This window comes from Hipposideros armiger, unplaced genomic scaffold (assembly GCF_001890085.2).
Source record: "Hipposideros armiger isolate ML-2016 unplaced genomic scaffold, ASM189008v1 scaffold_195, whole genome shotgun sequence".
Taxonomy (NCBI): domain Eukaryota; kingdom Metazoa; phylum Chordata; class Mammalia; order Chiroptera; family Hipposideridae; genus Hipposideros; species Hipposideros armiger.
The window spans coordinates 2,032,477-2,054,625 of NW_017731545.1; the positions used below are offsets into that span (position 1 = coordinate 2,032,477).

Below are 22,149 nucleotides of genomic sequence, written 5' to 3' on the forward strand. Positions count from 1 at the left end.
AAAATTAGATATTAAGTTAGACATACCTATAGTCCTCAACTACTAAATTGCTAGCCGTGACTGTAATAATGATTGGGGATCATTCAACAACAGGCACAAGTAGATTCCTCCAAGATTTTAAGGTCCAGACACAATTTTTAAAGCAGTTCTGGAAAAAAAAAAACCTCAAGTCCATGCTAAAGTTTGTGTTTTCTCCTTTTGTTTTATAAGAACAGCTTCCCAAAAGTAAAGATTTACACTATTTATATCCTTTCCGATAATGTCAAACATTAGACTTGATTTTCCAAATCATTAGCATGCAGGAGAATGACCTCATGGTGAACAGATGCACTTGGCTGTGAGCTGCAGTGATTACATCAGTCCCTCCCAGCAGTTGAGGGTGCCCATTCCAGTTAACCCTTTAAAGGCCTCCCTGCTGGCCCCCCTTCCTTGGAAATATGCTTGAAAATACACACTTAGTTCCTTACCACAATGTGTGTGTGTGTGTGTGTGTGTGTGTGTGTGTGTGTGTGTGTGTGTGTGTGTTAAATGCAGCCAATATTTTAACACTGGCTACCATTTAGAAACCACTAATCAATAAGGAAGAAATCAAAAGGAATGCAAATTACAGAGCTAGGTAAAAAAAAAAGCAGCTCAAATACCTATAATACAGTGGGCATTATCAAAACAACTAATGGACGGAATACACATGAGGTAGGTGGTATTTTAAAATAACATTTCTAGACTGGGAAAATAGGTGTTTTGAAAACACCTCTTTTAGAAAAGCTGAGCACTCACCTATTAGCCTAACAACGAAAGGACCCTGCATCTCATGTGTGGTTGGCAGTGAATCATGAATAGAGGCACATTTAGCTGGCCGCTGTGATGCTCCACGGCTGCCTTGGGTGATGAGCAACAGCACTGGGGCAGGGACAGTTTGAAGAGAGAGTGTTTTCCAACACTGATCTCTGTGGGCACAGGCTACTCCCACTTAGCATATCTCTTACAGCTCAGACTTAAATGCTGATATTAGAGTCCTTCCCTCTAGAAATGGGGGCTGCTTGCTGCTACAAAGCAGAGTTCAGGTTACTCTCCCTCTGTGTTAACAAAGCTCCTTGTTTCACGGCTACAAAGAGAACCTGGGAGCCCCTAATTCCTCAGATTGTGCATATGCATGTGAGCAGGAGCCCAAGGCCCGGCTTTGATGGCACTGCTGTCCAGGACTGTCTGATTGGGTCCTAAGTGCACTGTGGGAGCTTAAGCTGCTCAGGGTCAATTTTTCCAGTTGGCTTGTCACTCGGAAGGGCAGACTTTACCTCAATTTCTTAGTTGAAGCTGGCTGGCTCATCTGGGTTTGACTGCACTTATCCCAAGGAAATAAAAAACACTGTGAATAAGTGGAAAGTGTTTTTATCTGTAAAAGTGGCAACAGACTGGGGTAAGGATTCCTCAAAAGCAGAACTGGCATGTACATGAGAAGAGGATTTGGTTCTGAAAATGCCTCTACGTGGTATGAAAACACTCTGCCCTCACTGCATTACCCCCAAATTTCAGTTCAAATCAAGTTCATTTCTAGTTCCTTCCTAATCACTGTTGTGGGCAGATAGGCAAACAGAGACTGTTATGCCTAGACTTAAAATCTCATTCATGGACTGGAGTGATATCCACATAAAAATTTTTATCACTCAACACTGAATACCCTAAACCCAGAACATTATGAAATGTGATACTGATGCTAATAATTTGAAAAGAGGAAAACCCAGCATTTATCTTGATGTCCCATCTTTGGTTTCATGTTCCTTTTGTACAGGTTCCAATGCTCACCTTACGAGCTGTCAGAATATTTATCTGTTAAGTGATTTTGGCAAATGCAATGTTCTTGGAGAAGCCTGTCAGCAATCGTCTCCAAATAGCAGGTCTTAAAAAACCCAAATTATTCCTAGAGTCTCACTTAAGATGTTACCTACACACTGATTAATTTGAATTGGCTTAAATAATTTTAAGCTTTTGGAAAAAAATCAAATGAATTTATATACAGGCTAAAATATACCTAGAATATAAAGTTCATCAATATTTGTTTTAATAATCAAGAGCTTTAAAAATGTAACAATTGAGTTGATGAATGTAAATATCTAGTGGTTAGTTTCTTTTAATTGTAGGGAAAAAAAGCTTTCTCAAGAATTAAAAAAACACAAAAAACACAGCATTGAAATATAAGTCCCAAAACATCATGAGGCTGGAAATAGCAGAATGATGATCTTTAAAAAAAATTAGCTTTGCTATAGATCCTTCATAGTCTTTCATGTAAAAATTAGAAACAATTTTAAACCTCTCATTAGACTAGGTATGAAATCTTCATTTCCCTCGAAACTGATTTTTTTGGGGAGAGGGATTTAGATAGAACGTTGGCAGAGTGTATAAAATAATTCAATTCACAGCTGTTCTACTTTTTTAATGTAAGAAACATTAATCAAAGCTTTAAGTTATAAGCTTTTTTCATGTTGTTTAGTATTCCAGTTCAACAAAGATCAATAGAGGCCATTCCTGTGTTTCTTGACGCCTCACCAGGAAGCAGAGGCGTGATTATGTAAATCACCGGCACGGTACCTCCGCCAGCTTGCTTATCTCCCAGGCCTTCTGCCTGCTGCTCCTGGCTCCCTGTGCAAGTGCAAGCCTCTCCCTCTTATCTCCCAACAAAGCTGGGAGAGGCAAGGATTGAAGCCAGCAATGTTAAACAATGATGCATGGCTGATTTTGTTTGTAAGTGATTTATTTCAATGAATTTAATTTTTTTCACTTTGTGTGTAAGATATTTGTTAACAATTCAGAATAGGAGAAGTAAGGCGGTGTTCAGAGACAATTGACACAGGTTAGAAATCTATTAAGCACTCTAACAGTTGTGTCTACACCAGTGGAAGAAGAAGGAAGCCTCTCATTGAGAATTTCAACATGAATTGACTAGATAGCTCATTTACTCTCTGAATGGCAATTAATCTGTAATTACATGCAGAAATTTACAAGAAATTCTATTCTAAAAAAACCCCTCACAGAGTCATATAATCTGTTTAAGTGGCAGTACACTTTTTTTTTCCAAATTGGAAATATAAAAAGAGTAAAACCTGAAAACAAGAACATTCATGGAAATTTTCCATTGTCCAGTAAATGAAGATGATTGTAAGCCAGTTTCTAAACAGGTTCCATACCAGGTGCTGCTCCGGGCAGTGGCAGGTCCATGTGACACAGGCCACTCCAGAGAGAAAGCTCGTATGCTGCACTGCTGTAATGATGGACGAGGGGACACTGCCCTTCCATTTCTTCTGCATTAATCCCTGACACGAGTATCTCAGTAGCATAATCCCCATTTAGCATTAGTAGCAACGGCTTCGACTGTGAGGAACTCTTTTTTGATAAGTAAGCACTGATTCGGGCACTGCTTTTAAACAACATATTCCCAGCTCAGCAAGAAATCCACACTCCTGAATGAACCAGAGCACATTACTGAGAAAAAGTTCATTAACCTTGCTACATTCGGAGGTTAACAGGATAGCTGAAGAAAAGGACTGAGTGAACAGCTCGGGTACAAAACAAATTAAAATGACTGTCATCATTCCTTTTGATATTCATTAGTTGATTCTGAGGGAGAATGTTCTTCTTAAATTTGCAAGCATTTATCTGTGAAAAACAGGTGTACATCTGCTGCTCAAGTGCGTCTTAAGCGCGTGAAGGAAGAATAATGTAGACACTCACCCGTTCCACTGAGGGAGTAGCTGGGAGAGGGAGAAAAGACTTGGGCTGCAAAATCCTCAAATGTCATTACTTCGCGGTGGTTCTGAATTATTGCTTCCAGATACAGAGCTCGCTCTTCATAGCTGCAGTAATCGGTTAAGGAAACAAGTGTGTGTGCAGAATGACGCACATAACAACGACATAGTTCACTTCGTTTTAAATATAGTTATGCAACTTTTACGCTGTGTGGGGCAAAAGTACCTTGCAAGTTCGTTAACATCCTATCATAGAATTAAATATTAGTCATAATTAATGATCAAATTCTGATTTTGAAATCTAAGTTTCTCAGATTTTAATTGCATCCAACACTAGTATCACTAAAAATTATATACACCAATAGCTACAGAATCACATCAAAAGATCATTAAGACTGAGTCAAACAAAAACAGACACATTGATTATTGACGGCATCTCTTCTCACTGACAACTGTGGGACACCACCAGATCTACCCTTCCTAGTTCAGTTGATAAAATGTTCTCGGCCTACTGACAAAATGATTTGCTGCTTCAAGCAAGACTTAGTGATAAGATGGTGTACAGACTTTTAAAAAATAAGCAGATGGGGCCGGCCGAGGGGCGCGATGGTTGAGAACTGGCTTATTAGGACGCCAGGGGGCCCTGGTTCGGATCCCACATGAGGGCCCCCCAATTCCCCAATAAAAATCTTTAAAAAAAAATAAGCAGATGCATACCACCGGGAAGAGGGAAGGCCAGGGGATATGCTCTGAAGGGGCACCAGAGCCGAAAGTCAAGATAGGTTATGAGCATGAGAAAATAAGAACTAATAAGTTGGAGAATCTAGCAGAGAATGCATAAGGCAATAATTAAAAAAAAAAAGAGTATTGATTTTAATTAAAACTGCAGTTTGGAACACACACATTCAAATATGTAATCAAAAACCAGTCACCAATAAAACTTACAAGCATAACACGCTGAAGCAACTTTCCAGCTGTCTTAATAGGACCCCTGCGTGTGGCAGCCTTTCACAGGGCAGAAAGCAAATCTTCCCCTTTTGTGTGGCTTCTGTTTCCTCAGAAGGTGAATCATGCACTTCCAATAACAGGATAACGTCAGAACAATTTGACAGCAGACGGTGGCACCACACATATGACTTTATGAATTAACACTTGGGGAAGTCGGCATGATGTCTCATTTTCCTCTTCCTCATTATCAATACCAAAGTTAAAAGATGAGTTTTAGTCATTTTGACAATCATGCTAATTCTCCAGGAATATAGGGAATGGGGATCACCATCAGTTTATTATCTGTAGCGCCAGAAGAACAAAAGTAATTCTAGCATTCTCACTATATTTTAAAACTATCTTTTCAAAATGGTCTCTTTAAAAATATAAGTTGGTACAATTATGCCCTTCCAATTAGCTTTCAACAAAGCACGTGTTTTAAAATAAGGAAGGGTTTTTCTGTGTTCTTTCGGCAAAGCATGCACACTGGCGGCTCAGCGCGGCTCCTCCTCCGCCTCCTCCTCCTCCAGTTACAGTCAAAGGGAGATTTTCACACCAGAGGAGACCGAAGGCATTCTAGGGCTGCGTTGCCCACTACAGCAGCCACGAGTCACATGCAGCCATCTAAATTTACATTTAAATTAATTAAAATTAAAAAATAGAAATTCAATTCCTCTGTCCCACAAGCTATATTTCAAGTACCTCAGAGCCACATGCGACTAGGGGTTACCGTCCTGGAAAGCGCTACTGGGCAGTGCTATTCCAGAAATTCTCTTTAGGCTTGCTCTATGCAACTTTAAAAAAGGAAAATAAGTTTTAAGATTTCAAAAGTGGCCTCTCTGTTGATTTATGATCTTTTGTACAGATGGTCATAACAGTCCAAGGCCTGGGCAGTGTGAGCCTGAACTGGCTTCTCGACCTTGGGCTAAGCTCCTGGTGACTCGCCTTAACTAATGAACAGGCTGCCAAACTTCCTCAGCAAGAGGCGTCCGCTCAGGCCCAATTCTAGAGGGACCCACTAATGCCATTCACATCTCATTATGAACACACTTATTCTGCACAGCACTTGGCTGTTGCCATGGCCCTCCACGCATGGCCCCAGCAAGCCGCTGGTCCGGGGAACAGCAGGACGTTAGGCCTGAGTGGCCGTCTGGCGAACAGGCACTCTGACACTAAGCTGGCACGTGCTGGCCCAGCAGGGGCCGAGTGAGGCGTGACAAATTACTCAAAGAGCTAAGCTAAACTTACGGCTGACAACCACCTGAGCCTTCGGACAGCGGTGGCCCACTGTCAACGCTCAATTCATGGCACCCGTTTTCAGACCACTGGCTGCTTTGTGGGCCTGGGTTAGAGCAGGCACATCCCTCTAAAGACCTGTCATGCTCTGCCTAGAATTGTCCTGCTGTTTCCTGAAAGGCCCCACTGAGTTCAACACATCCACATATAGTGCTTGGGACAATGGTGGACAAAACAGAAATGCGAATGCATTTTGCTAAATATGCTATCTGGAAGAGTGGCTGCTATGTTAATCAACCTCACAGTCAAACCTACAAAGGGATGCTGAGTATAATACCATATAAATTGACCCCAAACAGCAGCCTGTCATCCTCATCTGGTATGACACTATCCGATTGTCATAAACTTGTCCTTGTCAAGGCTGAGAGATCTGGGCTCCTAAGAGCAAATCCAGCATAAGAGCTCCAGGGGCAATAACCAAGTTGTGAGATTCTCTGATTCAATGAATGTTTATGGTCTGATTCCTAAATTAAGGCACCAAGGGAGACAGAGAGCACAAAAAGGTGCTTCTAGAACTGGGTACCTAGAGGAGCTTACTTCATTGAAGGTTCCTGATCTCACCATTTATGCTCCAAACTGTCACACGCAGCACACACTCCCCCACCCCCAGGCCGGTCCTATGCTGCTGCTGAAGCATTAACAGCACTAAACTGGCTGTTGTCATCTAGACAAACATTCATTAGGGACTGGGGTGAGACCAGGAGATCATCAAATGCATTTTCACTCATGGCCCAAGCCAGGGCATATAAACACCATGACAAAGAGAAAACAAACATCACCCCAATTCTGGCAGTGTTTACAAACAGCCAAGGAGCTCACGGGTGCTAAAAGTCATTTCTTTTAGAAGCTTTAAAAAACTGTACATCTGGGATCTTAACTGAATTTATTAGTAGAATTACTAGCAAAGGCAATTAGGAGCAGTATCTTCTGACATTTTCTTACCTAACATCTTTAGGGCTTCAATGCTGGTTGCTTTCTATTTAAAAAAAAAAAAGGCATTTATAATTTAGATATCAAAAGGCATATAAGGATCTTATCATGCGTAAGACATGTTAAGATGTGAACTGAATGCTGAAATAATGCTGGGCAGTGGATGGGCAGTGGTGACCTTTGACTGAAAGCAGGTGGCTAAAGGGGCACCTGGTCATAAATCCAATTCTCATTTCAATGCTAACCATTGGCCTTTTATTCTCTTAAAAAGACCACTAACAAATGTGAAATTTAAATTCTGTTCAATCTCACTAAAAACCACACACAGTAAAGTACTTTCTTAACAAGCAATTTTCCCCTTAATTATTCAATTCAGAGAACATTTTGCAAAGATTCTTACTCAAATAAGTTAGCATTCCCAGGTTCTGGGACTAGGATGTGGACATATCTTTTTTGGGGGTCACCATTTAGCCCACTGCGCAACTTGAGGACACTGTATGAGTCAGGTTCATCCTTACACCACTTGTACTCTGTAACTTATTGAATGGATACATGAATGCCTAGGATTTATGCCCATTGCTCTAGGCTATGATACTGCTAGATATAGTGTAGGCAAAGGGAGAATGTAAGGAGATGTTAGAGAGTTTTCAATTTGAAGTAAAATTCTGCAGAGATAAAAACAAAGAAGTTACACAAAACTTCTAAAAGAAAGTATGGGGCACACTCTTTATGACCTTGGGACGTGGAATGATTTATTAAACAAAGAACAAAAACACCTTAACATAAGAAAGACTGGTACATCTGGCACATTCAAATTAAGAAGTACTGTTCACCATAGTACCATGAAGAAAGTCAAGCTGCAAGGCACAATGCGGGAGAAGGCATCTATAACATAACTGACCAACCTAGTGTCCAGAATATATAAAGAACCCCTACAAATCAAAAAAATCCAAATGATCTACTAGAAAAAAGGGCAAGACATAAGCATTTCCAGAAGATAAACTATGAATGGACATGAGGATACTCAAGATCATTAATAATCAGGGGTTATTAGAGCCACAATGAGATACCATTTTGTATGTACCAGATTGGCAAAACAAAAAATTTAATATTACCAAATGTCAGACAGGACATGGGGCATAGGCACTCTCAGAGCCTACTGGTGGGAGATAATTAGCCCAACTTTCCCAGAAGGTAATTTGACATTATCCAGGAAAGGGCAGATATGCTGACTCTGTGGGCCAGAAATCCCACATGTAAGAATATTTATAATGTTCTATAGACAATAGCAAAAAGAAGAAAAAAAAGAAAAATAGTTTTTAACTTTTACTGATAAATGCAGCCAAAAGTGGAATACTACAAAGCACTGAAAATAAACTACAGGTATGTGTAATAGTATGGATAAAACTTAAAACAATGTTCAACGAAAAAAGCAAGTCACTGAAGAACATGTGAAATTCTACTTACATAAATTTAAAAACCAGAAAAAATGAAAAACATTGCCTAGAGATACACATGTAATACAATGAAAATAAAACCAGAATTATCTCTGGGGTGGGGAGCAAGTAGCACATGAGGGGGTCTCAGATATATTGGTTGGTACACATGGAGGTCAGTAAAAGGACTTGTTTTATTATTCTTCAGAATTTATATAAATGTTATATGTTTTCTAGTATGTATAAAATATTTCATAGTAAAAATAAGCAATATGGTGAGAGTGGAAAATAGCACTAATCAAGTGGATCTTTACTCACTCATTAGGACAGAATGAGCTTCTTCAAGCCAAAGGTGGATATAAAAGGTATAAGTTTGGTTATTAGATACATAGTAACAATGATAGAAAAGTCCATTTGGTTCAAACACAGAAAAAGCAGAAAACAGGCAGTGCTATTTTGAGGGCCTTAGTTAGAACTCCAACTTTTCAGAAAGTCGTGGAAAATTTTGACAGATGGGATTTAAAGAGCTCAACTCAAACATGGACACATATGCCATTCATGGGGGTGAGGGTACTGCTCCAGCAAAAATACGTTTTTCTACAATACTTTTGCTAAAATTACCATGCACTAAAAATGACAAAATGGGCTGAACTAGAGTCAAAATACTAAATATACACACACACACACACACACACACACACACACACACACACACACACACACACACACACACACNACGTTTTTCTACAATACTTTTGCTAAAATTACCATGCACTAAAAATGACAAAATGGGCTGAACTAGAGTCAAAATACTAAATATACATGTACACACACACACACACACACACACACACACACACACACACACACACACACATATACTGTGGGTGCCAAAAAATTGTGTACAAGTGGACACTTTGGTCAATGTTGCTCAAGCAGTAGTTCACCATAATCAGAAGTGTCTGGATGCTGATGGTAACCACTTCAAGTACCTCTTGTAATTGCAGAAGTCAAATATGTCTTGTTTTCATCTTTTGTTATCAGTATATATTTAGTATTACAATTTTAATAGTTTTCCTTTCTTAAAATGTGTATACATTTTTTGTCCCCCCCTACACACACACACACACACACACACACACACACACACACACACACACACACACACACTGTCTATATATATGTCTATATGTATGATTTCTATACATTATCCTACTCTGCTCAGAAAACGTGATCTCAAGTGACTTTGGCATTAACAAAAAGCAAGTCCACCTTTACCCAAGTATGTATCCATTCAAGAAATATGTACTGAGTGCCCATCTGTGTTTGGTGATGGGCATGCAACTGGGAAATGAGACAGATGCTGCCCCCATCCTTATCAAGCCAGCATTCTAGTACAGACAAGTCCACAGAGTTAGGCAGATTGTCCTTACATTAGTGCTAGGTAGTAAAGAGGGGACAAGCAAGGCAAGGAAGTCTCTGAAGTGGTGGCAGGGAAGGAGTTAAGCAAGGGAGGCATGGGTGGGGAGTGGTATGAGCCTTCCAGGCACAGACAGCTGGGGTGTTTCAGCAGATGAAAGGTGAGTGGAGCCAAGGCTGGTAAGAGGGGCTGGAGGCGCAGTTATGGCTGGGTAATGGGAGGTCTGAATGGATTGAGACGAGGGAGCATATGATCTTACCTAAGTTTTTAGATATCTCTTAGAAGATCTGCCACTTCTAAAAAGACTCTAGTGCCTTCACTAGACTTCAAATTTGAAGAGTCTTCAAATTTTGAAGAAGTAAATGCTGGCTTGTATCTATATGTTCAATCAATGGGCTTGTACAAATGTGTCACTATTCGATACTTGTTCTTTGCCTGTTTCCAGAAGAGAATGGCATATAAATTGGGCAAGTGGAAAGGGTAAGAAGGTTACTGGAAGATTTGAAATTACCTGAACCTCTGAGAATGATCTTGACAGAGAAAGGGTCATACTGGGTGATGTGCCTGACTTGGAGGAAAGAGGAAATGGAGCCGAGGCAGGGAGGCGCAGCCATCCTTAGGTGAAGAAGAGAACAAAGCATGATGGAGAAGAGGGTAGGCGCATTCCTCACACAGGGATAGGTACTGGGCTCATAGAAACCTGGTGAAAATGAGATTGCTTAAGACAACTTGAATCAAGGAATGTTACGCTGAATCAAATGCTTAAAATATATCCATAGGTACATATTAAACCTAGTAAAAAATGAGCCAACAGCAGCAGAGACTCTGACCTCAGAGAAGGAATAATGCTAAGAATATTTTTTAAAACTAGGAAATTAATGAGTTGACTTATTCTGTTGGTTCTACTACCAGTAGTTTTTGGAATAGAGGATGCAGAGAATGTTAATAAAAGATTTTCAGTTTTGGGGCAATTTTCTGAACAGTGACCAAAGGATAAAGCTTTAAAATGTCTACTGGTCTTAGGTATGACACCAAAGCACAAGCAACCAAAGAATAAACAGGAAAATTACACTTCATCAAAATAAAAAACTTATACTTTAAAGGGCTCTATCAAGAAAGTGAAGACAGAACCCACAGAATGAGGGAAATATGTATTTGCAAATCATTTATCTGATAAGGGTCTCATAGATAGACTATATAAAGAACTCTTACGAGATGTGATCAAAATATTATATATGGTGAATGTTTACATAAAAAAAATTTATTACAGTAAAAAACACATTGCCATTAATCCCCCTCAAAACACACCCCCTTACTTAGAACACACCCATCATTTTTGCCATTTTCTGAAGCAGTTCTAGAAGTCCTCTTTCGTGAGTGTCTTTAGCTGTGCTGTCCTGGCTGCCTCGATGTCCTGAATTGATTCAAAACATTTACCTTTCTCGGTCATTTTGACTTTGGGGAAGAGCCAGAAGTCACACAGTGCTAGACCCGGTGAATAAGGTGGATGAGGACACACCGTAATGTTTTTATTTGACAGAAATTGCCATATATCAGAAGCGATGTGTGACACAGAGCATTGTCATGGTGGAGGATGAAGTAAGACACTCACCAAAGGACTTCCAGAACTTTTTTAGAAAGTGGCAAAAATGAGGGGATAAGTGTGTTCAAAGCGAGGAGGAGTATTCCGAGGGGGATTCATGGCAATATGTCTTTTACTGTAATACATTTTTAAAAATTTAAACATTCACTGTATTTTTTTTATCACACCTCGTATAACTCAATAATAAAGGTACCACCTAATTTAAAAATGGGCAAATGATTTGAATATATTTCTCCAAAGAAAATATACACATGACCAACAAAAACATGAAAAAATGGTCAACATTATTTGGTTTTAGGGAAATGGAAATCAAAATCACAATGAGACTATTTCACACTCATGAGGATGGATGGTTATAATCAAAGCACAGAATGAACAAGTGGTGGTGAGGATGTGGAGAAACTGGAATGCCCATACCTTGGCTGGTGGGAATGTAAAATGGTGCAGCCACTATGGAAAATAGTTTGGCAGTTCCTCAAAAAGTTAACACACATATGATCCAGCAAATCTACTCCTAGGTATATACTCAAGAGAACTGAAAATACATGTTCACACAAAAACTTGTACACACGTGTTCATAGCAGTATTATTTATAACAGCCAAAAAGTGGAACCCCAAATGTCTATTCTATACACTGATGGATAAATAAAATGTGGTATATCTGTAGGACAGAATATTATTCAGCCATAAAAAGAATGAAATACTGAATATGCCACAACATGAATGAACCCTAAAAACACTATGCTATGTGAAAGAAGCCAGTCACAAAAGGCCACATCTTGTGTGACTCCATTTATACAAAACGACCAGAATAAAAACCCCCATAGAGACAGAAATTAAATTAGTGACTGCCAAGGGCTGGGGGGAGAAGGGGAATGAGGACTGACTGTTAATGGGTATGGGTTTTCTTTTGGAGGCGATGAAAATGTTCTGGAATTGGATGATGGCGATGGTTGTACAATATGGTGAATATACTAAAAACCACTATACTACACAAGTTAAAAGGATGAATTTTATGGTATGTGAATTTTAACTGAAATGCAAAATTGCACCCCCCCCGCCCCCGCACCAATGCTTATTGGTGTGCAGTACACACTATATATCCTGGGGTAGGTCTTCTGACCACGCTCCGGAACAAACGGGAAGGTGGCCTAGAAAGGCATGAAGTGCTCCAGGCACTCTTGCTAGATCATTTATTCATGGGAGATACCTGAAGAAGACCAGACCATATGCCAGGGACTGTTCTAGGGGCTGGAAGGAGCAAGATGTAAAGGAGACAGTGTTGTCCCCCACAGCACTCATAAATTATCTGGAAAGACAGACACAAACCCATCACATGCAAGGTGCTAAGTACCTCGTGAGTGGAACAGACCTGGAGGGTGGAGTGATTCCCTGTGGATGGAGAGTGATCTAGGCCAGACAGCAAGGGGCCTGTCACGGTAGGAGAAACAACACAGGTCTTCAGCACCTGGGAATCACTGAAGGTTTTAACACAGAAAACAGCAAGATCTAATCTGTACTTGAGAGATAATGAGGGGGTCAGGGGAAGGACATGTGGAAGGGCCCAGAAGGGAGAGAGACGATAGGAAGAGAAACTCGTCAGAAAGAGAGGTGACATGGGCCTCAAGAAAGCAATGGTGGAGGGAAGGAAGAGGAGGTGTCAGATTGCAGGGCTGCTCTAGGGACAGAACCAGCAGGCGTGGGGGTGCCCACTCTTGGTGAGAGAGAGGGAGAAGGTAGGACAAAACTCTGGGGATCAGGGCTTAGGTGGAGATGAAGGGTGCAGGTGCGAACGTAGAGGGACCTGAGGAGAGAATGCGTGGTTGAGATGAGTCTGAGGGGCCTCCAGGGGTGTCAGTGGAGAAATACTGGGGAGGTGATGACTCTGCCTCAGCAGAGAGGCCTGAGCTGCAGATAAAGAACTATGAATCATGGGTTTGAAGATGATCTTGGGAGAGAAAACGGGAGAATGCCATGCTGAGAACTCTCTCCTGCCCAGTTCACAGGGAGACAGAAGTCGAAGAGCAGGAAAGGGAGATGGAGGAGGGATCTGGGTAGAGAGCGATGTCAAGGCACCCTGGGAGAAGCGTTTCTGGAAGGAGGGCCTCTTTCTGATGTACTTCTGTATCCTTAACCTCTTCCCTGGTCTCTGTCACCCAGCGAGGTGCTCCATAGGTGGGCCGAGTTGGCATTTACTAATTCCAAATAAATGAATGAAATTCCGTAATAATCAAGACAGGAACAGATGGCAGTTGCAGCCTAAAGCCACACACCATTTTTACAAAGATTTTATTTATCTTTCAATATAATGCAAATTTAAATTCTAGGACTGTTTAAGACCCCAAAGAAATGAATCATTCAAAGTAAATGTCACAGCCTGGTGCCAGATAAAGAGGATGACTTTACTGAACAATGTAACCCAAAAAATGGATGTTTGGGGAAAGGAATTAAACACATGGAGGAATGAGATACTAGATTAGGTTTCAAACCTTACTGATACACTCCTGGAGAGGAAAACAGCCCACTACTGCTAAGAAAGAAGAAAATACCCACATAACCAAGTTTAAGAATAATTCTGAGAAAATAAGAGTGAATGGAAATAGGAAAAAATAGATTTTCTTCAGGCTATTAAATTATAGACTTTCGGAGTAGGTCTGCTCTCCTAGCCCCACATCCTCTGGCATAGGGAAAAGAAGGTCCCTTTCAGAATCTGAGATGCTCCAAGGATGCGACGGATGTAATCTATATTTTATTAGAAAGGTTCAAATCAGTTCTTCCCAGGGGATTGATTGGTGAAGGAGCACACCCTTAATTACAGAATCTTCCATTTTCATTTTCTCCAGTTCTCTGAGTGCATCTCACCTGTAAATCATCATGTGAGAAAGGGCCCTGCGACACTGTCACTTCAAGTCTCACATCAGTAAAAACATAAGTGACAAGAAAATCAGTCATTCAGCCTATTTCACATCAGAGGACGCACTGCCAAATGAGTGAGCAAAGGTTCCTCAGGCTGCTTCACTGATGAAAATGACCCAAGAAGTGACAAATCAATACGAACACTAGAAAGCCTGAGTTCTCCCATGCTTATGCCAATACCTTGATTTCTGGAAGAAAGGGAGTCAATGTCACTTGAACTGTTTATTTCACAGATTTTCATTCATCCTAAAGATATGTTATATTAGGAGCTAAAAAACGTACTCTCAGCTTTAGTTGTAGAACCAACCATTGCTGACATTTTGTTGGCATTTAATATCCATGACATTACAACTAAATGGAAAACAGTGAGAAATGCAGAACTGTCTCCAAATGTCTTGACTCCGCTTTGTGGCAAGTACAAAAAAGGCAGACAATTAAATAGCAATACACATGGATTTTAAACTCTAACTTCATCATCACTGACTGTAAAAGTTATTATTAAATAACATACATTACAGGTATTATTTAGTGCAACGTACTTTGAACTGAGTTATCCAATATTTACTCTTCAACCACTTTCACTTTCAAGGCAAAAACCAATTCCATATGACCTATGGATTCGTTTATATCTATGTTGATTCTAAAAATTAAACAGATTTATGATGATATATGATAGATAATAAGAGAAGAAAATCATCAAAGACAAAAAAAAACCTTCTGTAGCAGATATTCTGGTTATCTTTTTCTTGAAATATTCTCAACTATTGCCCATCAACAACCCACTGGGCCCCAACTGAAGTCAGACTGAGCTCTGAATAACAGAATTAAATTTTGTGGTCCAAAGTATTTGCACCAAGCTCTGTATTTGGTCCAAGCTCTGTACAGATTTTCTTGATTTTTCATTTCTGAAAACAATTATCAGATGACAAGAAGAAACTCTAAGAAAAGTTAGGGGTTTACCAAATGCAAGTGACCTAGAAACCAGGGAAAGCAGCATATGTGAAGGTGCCACGGGGCTTCCTCTGAGACTCGGGACTAGTGGGCAAAACAGGGTGTCACAGCACACCTGAGTGACAGCTATTGCTGCTGACCTGCACATGAAACTCAATACCCCCACAGACTTATCAGTTAGAGGAAAAAAAAAAAAAGCCACAATTACTGAAACCTAACTAGAAATTTGGGGGAATTCTAATACAAAGCTTCTCCATGATCAGAAGCAACAAAACTATGCTTGCCATTTAATATTAAAGCAACTGATTTCTGGCAATTAAAAACAGTGTGTACAAATGGCTCACTTAGGAAGAAGCAACACTAAATGGACACAGGGTTGAGCTGTCACACTGTATGGTACCAAGCGGGGACAGCATGGATGCAGCACTTGGAAGAGCTGCTCCATGTGCAGGCACAGCCAGGCCTGTCAACAGACATGGGCCTTGTGCAAACCAAAATGGCCAGATGAGCACAGAGAACACTAGTTTCATAAATGTGGTTGGGAAAGTGTGTTGAGCAGCTGGAGGACAAAATGCACCTCTTTTACTCCTTTTACATGTGTCCCAGCACTGGGTCGTGTTAGTAAAAAAAAAAAAAAGTGATGATCAGGAAGCATACAAAAGTAACTTAAATAATGTAGTGGGAATTTTTATGGTTTGCTTTCAAGGTTGGTCACAAACATTCCCAGGGGCTGTTGAAATGACTCTGATTTCATAAGACACTCAACTGTGGGGTTCTAAAACCTCTGCTAATCTTAGTTCTAGGCTGTGCAAAGAAAAAAATATATACTGTATGTAGTTCCATTAAAAGCAATTTGTCCTGATGAAGGTCTAGCTGCTTGAGTGGACCAGGAGATGTTCCCGCAATGCCTTCCAACAAAAGGGACAGAGAAACCACCTGTATCCTAATGAGTCCCCAGCTGAAGTGCCCGGAACCAAGGACCCCACGAAGTGGTCATGTGTTCCTGTGCCACTCCTGCTTCCAGTGAGGAAGGGAAACTCCCTATACTGAAACTAGAGGAGGTCTTAGGGAGCAGTCCAGCACGAGGTTCTGGCACAGTCGTTGCATATTCTCAGATACAACTGGCAGCACATGGTGTACAGGATGCCAGTTTACAAATGTACCCCAAGTAAAAGTCGTTCTGACAGCCCTACAGGTAAGCTGTCTGTTTGTGGCATGCAAACCAAACCGCATGCTGAGTGTAAGCCCCAGGCAAGCGACACCTCTGCGATGCGGTATGGATGGCAAGTTATATTTAGATAGTGATCCAACTAAAATGATCAAGTGCTTTCCATGGGCCACATGCTGTGCTTGGCGTTTTCTAGGCCACATCTCATTTAATCCTCACAACCACCTCACATGGTTTGTACTACTATTATCTTTTCATAGAGGAGGAAACTGAAGAGCAGAGAGCAGAGGTGTTTTGCTCCAGGTCCCTGAGATGGCAAATACCAGGGCATGGGTTCAAACCCCAGCAGCCTGACGGTAGAGCCCCCCGCTCTCAGCTGTGGCACTGCCACCTAACATCAGGATTCTCCCCAGAAGAGAAAAGACATGTGTAGCCACAACTAACAGAAGGCCTGGTTCCATCCACTCACTGGTGTTCTTAAGGAAATCTGAAGAAAGAAATGGAAGTCCAGGGCCGGCCGAGTGGTGCGATGGTTAAGAACTGGCTTGGGACGCCAGAGGGCCCCAGTTCGGATCCCACATAAGAGGGCCAGTGACACTGCCCTCTACAGCTAAACTGCTGAACAACAGCTCAACCTGGAGCTGGGCTGCCGTGAGTCGCTGGCGATGGTGTAGGCTGCAGCCCCTGTGGCAGTGGGTTGCCATGGGCTGCCGTGTGTAGCCAGCAGCCAGCGTGAGCGGCCAGCAGCCGCTGTGAGCGGCTGTCCAGAAGCCGGCGACTGATCTGCCTCGCCCGGGAAGAGCGCAATGATGGTGCCAACTTGGGCCAGTGAAGCAACGTCCTCCACAACTAGACTGAAGAACAAAAGGACAGCAACTTGTCTGTTCCCCTTCCCCCAATTCCCCAGCACTGTTCCCATCCCCCAATTCCCCAATTAAAAAAAAAAGAAAAAGAAAAAAGAAATGGAAGTCCTTCTACCAGCCGAATCAGAATTCGGGCTCTATTATCCAACAACTTCAGGAGTAAAAGAACTTACACACTGTGTATCGAAAGATTTCTCTTCCTGCCAATTAAATAAATCTCAATGCTTGCATCTCAAGTGAGTCTTTCTGGCCATAACATGTCAGTGGGAGAAATTCCTGTGGGTTAGAGCAGGGCTGGGCATGACTGTCACTAAATCCCATTGGAGTGTAATTTTGTTTGCAGGGTGACTTCTCCTCGTCCTTCCACCCTGCACTTATCAATGCAGAAGTTCCTTTTCTCTGTCACTCATTCCTTAAATAAATTTGCCCTGGCAGGCCACCCACATGTCGGTGTCCCCAACCCCCAGGGCCCGGCACCCTGTTTTCTGATGGAAGATAGTGCAGGGCGGCCATGTGCATCCTTCATGTCCTGGTGTTTCTGGTGTTAACATTTACCTGCTGTGGTGTTCACCACAGCTGTCAACCCGACAACGGACCATGTCATGTCAATGACCCCAAAAGTTTTTCAGTTATAGGAAAGTAATTTTCTTCATGAGCTATGGCTAAATCTGGCTCAGAATGGACTGTGGGAGGGAAGAAAGGGGATTGTTTTGGGTCTTCCTTTGTATTTGGAGAATGTATGTCATCAAGTGCAGAGTAGATATTCAGTCCCATTTGAGGCTAACATTTGGACAACAAATTCAACATTTATACTACATTTCAGTAGGTACCTTTGAGTATGTAGAAATTTTCCATTTTTAAGAGTAATGCAGAAGGAAATAAAGAAACAAGGCTGTCCTGGTAAGAATAAAGATCAGAACTGGAAATTCTCTCACAATAATACACACTTTAAAAAGAAAATGTATAGATAAAAATGGTGGTTGTTTACATCTTGATTTTATAGGTCTTTATTTTTTGGAATTATTCTACTTTACACTTTAAATGAAAACTGCCTGCTTTTATATTCTACATATAAAATTCCCTGTCAGAGATCCCATTCATTCTGATTAAAATATATTTGTCACATTACAACAGAAACAACCCTGAATGCTGTTAAAGATAAAATTCCCAACTCACATAATTCTCTGGGACTTTCCACATTTGAGCCTCATGGAGTCACTTGATATCATCTTCAGGGCTAAAAATATAACTGCAGTATTACTTAAGATTATAATCAAATCATTCTCTTGCAAATTAAGACACTTACTCTTGGAAAAATAGCAAAATTGAATTAGGTGTGTCTTTTCTTGATAGATCAAAAGCAGCTCCATTAAATCAGCAGTTTTGTATTCATGGCATGAGACATGGCCCAGATGAGGAAAATGTCCTTTGGAGCCATTTTGTATTTTACTTAAAGAGAGTTGGAGATGTTCCTCACAACTCAAATATGAAACAGAACTGTATTGCAGGTCCCAGACCAGGAGGTCACATGTGATCCCCATGAGGTAGCCCATCCACCGTAGAAAGCCTGGGTTCCTTTTCCCTCAATTCCTATTTCTCCCAATTATTGTGCCTCTTTCCCTCCCTCCCACCCTCTCTCCCTCTCTTCCTTCCTTCCTTCCAAATCCATCCACCTGATATTTACTGAATGCCTCCTATGTATCACTATTCTTCCTTCAAATGTAAGAACAGTACTTGCTTGCTCTTTGACTTTCAGACTAAGTCTTGGCTTCCATAATACTCAACCATCACACTATTATAGTATTATGGGGGGATTCTAAAACACATCATGGCGAGGTTACATTAAACTTAGCCTAAGTTCTGTTGGGACGATATTTCACTTAGAATAAAAGACACAATCTTTATGAAATAAATAAGAACAACCTACCCAGTGCTGGCATAATGCTGTGCCCTTTCACAGCCATGAACCCATTAGATCCTCCTGGAAATCTCAAACCACAAATGATAAAGTAGAGACAGGGAGCAGAAATGATCCTTCTGAGACCACCGAGCTAGTAATGAGTGGGGTTCAAACTCAAACCCAGGTCAATTTGTCCCAAATGCTGGTGTCTTCTAATCTCTTATGCTGTATCAGTTTAATTTTAATATTATTTTGTTTAAGAGTTGCAATGTTCATGCTAAGCTAATTCATAAGTACTGTTGTTTGGTGCTGACAAGAAGGATGAGGGTGGACAAATTAAATCCTTCTCTCTCTCAAGGGTAGCACAAAATAAACTGACAATTTTTGTAGTTAATGTGGCATAAGTGGTGACTTCCTAGCTGAATTATTATCTGTATGATTGACATAAGAAGCCAAAGTTTAATGTAATAAACTACATTAATTCAATCCTTTCATTTATATGTCAGGGATTGGGAAATTTACATGAGCCCTTTTCAGCAAAATTGATCTCACTGTGCTTATTTCTGGTCACATTTTTTAAGATAACCAGGATAGAATTCTAAAGTTTTATTAATTTACTTTAAATGGCCGGGGAGGAGAGGATCCCAGGCAGGCAGAAGACATTTCAAAGCGCAGACAGGTCTAATGGATGGTGCAGAGAAAACTGAAACTTAATTAATCACACACCACACTTTATAATTTTTAAATTTTTGATGGAATTTGCAAGTATATTTGCAAATTGGCAACAGACTATTCTAAAATAATTCTTGAGATGGGAGAATGGAAATTTGCAAAACAATTTTAAACATTGTTTCTGAGATTCTCAATGTGAGTACCTGTCGCCATGTCATAAATGTCACATAGACAGAACATGTGCACCTCTGGATGCAGCAGCAGTTCCTGGAACAGGCCTGTGTGGTGGGATTTCTCTCTACGTGCAGCTCAAGTCGGGGCTACCTTCAATGACGAGTATCTGCTAATGTTACTTGCACAGGTTTATTAAGAGAGATAGATTGGTTAACTTGTAACTATAACAAGCTGTATTTAGGTCACTGAAATCATATATTGTTTTGAAAAAGCACTTAGTGAGAGAAATTCTAAGGGCTGTGAAAAAGGAGCCATTGTTGCACGAGGATTAGCGGTTGCTTGTCCCTGTCAGAATTTATCGAGAGCAAGCCGTCCCTTGATGATGCGGCTGCTCCAGTATAAAATACTTGGGTCATTTTCTACAGAGACAAGTCTGAGAATGTAATTGTCTTACTGAATCAGTCCGCGATCAGCTGCCAGGGCTCTCCTTTGGTGATTATAATTAGCTGCCTGGTGTCAAAGCCAGGCAATAGTGATCACCATGGGACAAACACTGGGGGAAAGGTCAAGTTACCAAGCAGTGGTTTCCTCTAGCTTTGTGACAATGCTAATCTTGTTAAAGGTGAGCAATAAGTCACCTAATGAGCTTTTACTTCTGAACATTTTGGTGGACCTATTAAAGGCACCTACCTAGACTTTTTATCACTTAGTAATGCCAACTAATGAGACAGAGAGGGAGATGAGAGAGAGAGAGAGAGAGAGAGAGAGAGAGAGAGAGATTGCATTGTTCCTACAAAATATTTTGAAAGGGGTGGAATAAACTAGGAAAGGCACCTAAATCTAGCCAGAGTTGGAAAGGGTATGGAGAATCTGGGACTACGCATGGGAGACCATGTCCAGAGACTGCTAGTCTGTGAGAAATCAGGAATTAGCCCTTTGATGTAAGCAATAAATGCAAATTCAATTTTAAAATGTAGTACATTTCTGTACAAGCTGCACCACCAACAGTTTGACATATCTCATAAGGTTGAAATATTTCTTAGATGAGGTCTAATAACTGTAAATATCCATGAACAAACCCACTAAGTCCATTTAAAGCAAGCTCTAATTAATTTCATAATGTGCTCTCAATTAAATCATGTATGTGTATCCAAAGGACTACAGAAATCATGTATCCAAAGGACTACAGAAATGAGGTTGCCTGGTAAGTTACGTAGTCTGGATGCTTTCTTGAAAATAAAGACCATGGTCATAGAAAAATAGGACTGGAACCTCTGCTTCAAAGCAGAATAGGTAAGTGCTAAAATAGCTTAGAAATATAGTCAACATTGATGAAAATCTGAAACCTTTCAGAATAGAATGTAGATCAAAGAAGAAATATAATACTGAATAACATGTATTTCGTATAGTAAAGAGAAGTACACTTAGTAAAAATGGAGATAAAAGTTTTGATGGTTTTTTTTGTACCAAAAAAACTGCTGTTTTAATCCTTGCTTCTCAGACATGGTATGCAGTTGCAGAATTTCTCACAGGAAGACAGAATAAATAACAGTGATGTACTGGGGGGTGTACATGACTGGGTGTCTGAAAAAAAAAAAAGCCTGAAAAACCAAGCTTTCGTAATTTAGCAGGCCAGGCAGTGAGAAATAAAATGCATATAAGCAAACTGAAAGCAAAAAGTAAATCAAATTTAACATGGTTAGCCTCCCCCAAACGAAAGTCGCTCATATGGTCACACATGGGCCACTCGTGAGGATTCCTGAGAAGTGCCGGCAACTTCTCTTAGTGAGGGTTCTGGGGAAGGTGCTGAGTTGAAACTGACAGTCAGCAACGGGGCCTGGGTTTTTAAATTCATAAGTTCAAAGCCAGAATAGATGGGAAAGTGTAAAAGCATCTTAAACACAAGTGGAGATATTTTCAGCCATTTGGGTTCCACAGGGGGCTTTTTTAGCTACGGAGACCCAGAAGTTACCGAGGGCAAGTTGTGGGCATCTGGACACTGGAACACAGAGATGTTTTAGGCTAAATGCTTGGAAGTGATGACAAAGTGGAGGAAGGCTGTTTTCTGGATGGGGGCTGCTCATTTTTATCTT

The 22,149-nt window shown here is 40.7% G+C and overlaps 1 protein-coding gene across 7 annotated transcripts in view; it reads right to left on the bottom strand.

Annotated features, from left to right (window-relative positions):
• Positions 1 to 22,149, bottom strand: part of RALGAPA2 (Ral GTPase activating protein catalytic subunit alpha 2) — a 367,104-nt gene that overhangs the window by 18,303 nt on the left and 326,652 nt on the right. For all 7 annotated transcript variants that reach the window (XR_002125215.1, XM_019653128.1, XM_019653124.1 and 4 more), the window contains one exon: positions 3,727 to 3,848. Coding sequence is in view for 6 of the 7 variants with exons in the window: in XM_019653128.1 (XP_019508673.1) it covers positions 3,727 to 3,848 (122 nt within the window). In the remaining variant the exon portion in view is untranslated. The remainder of the gene's footprint in view (positions 1 to 3,726; positions 3,849 to 22,149) is intronic.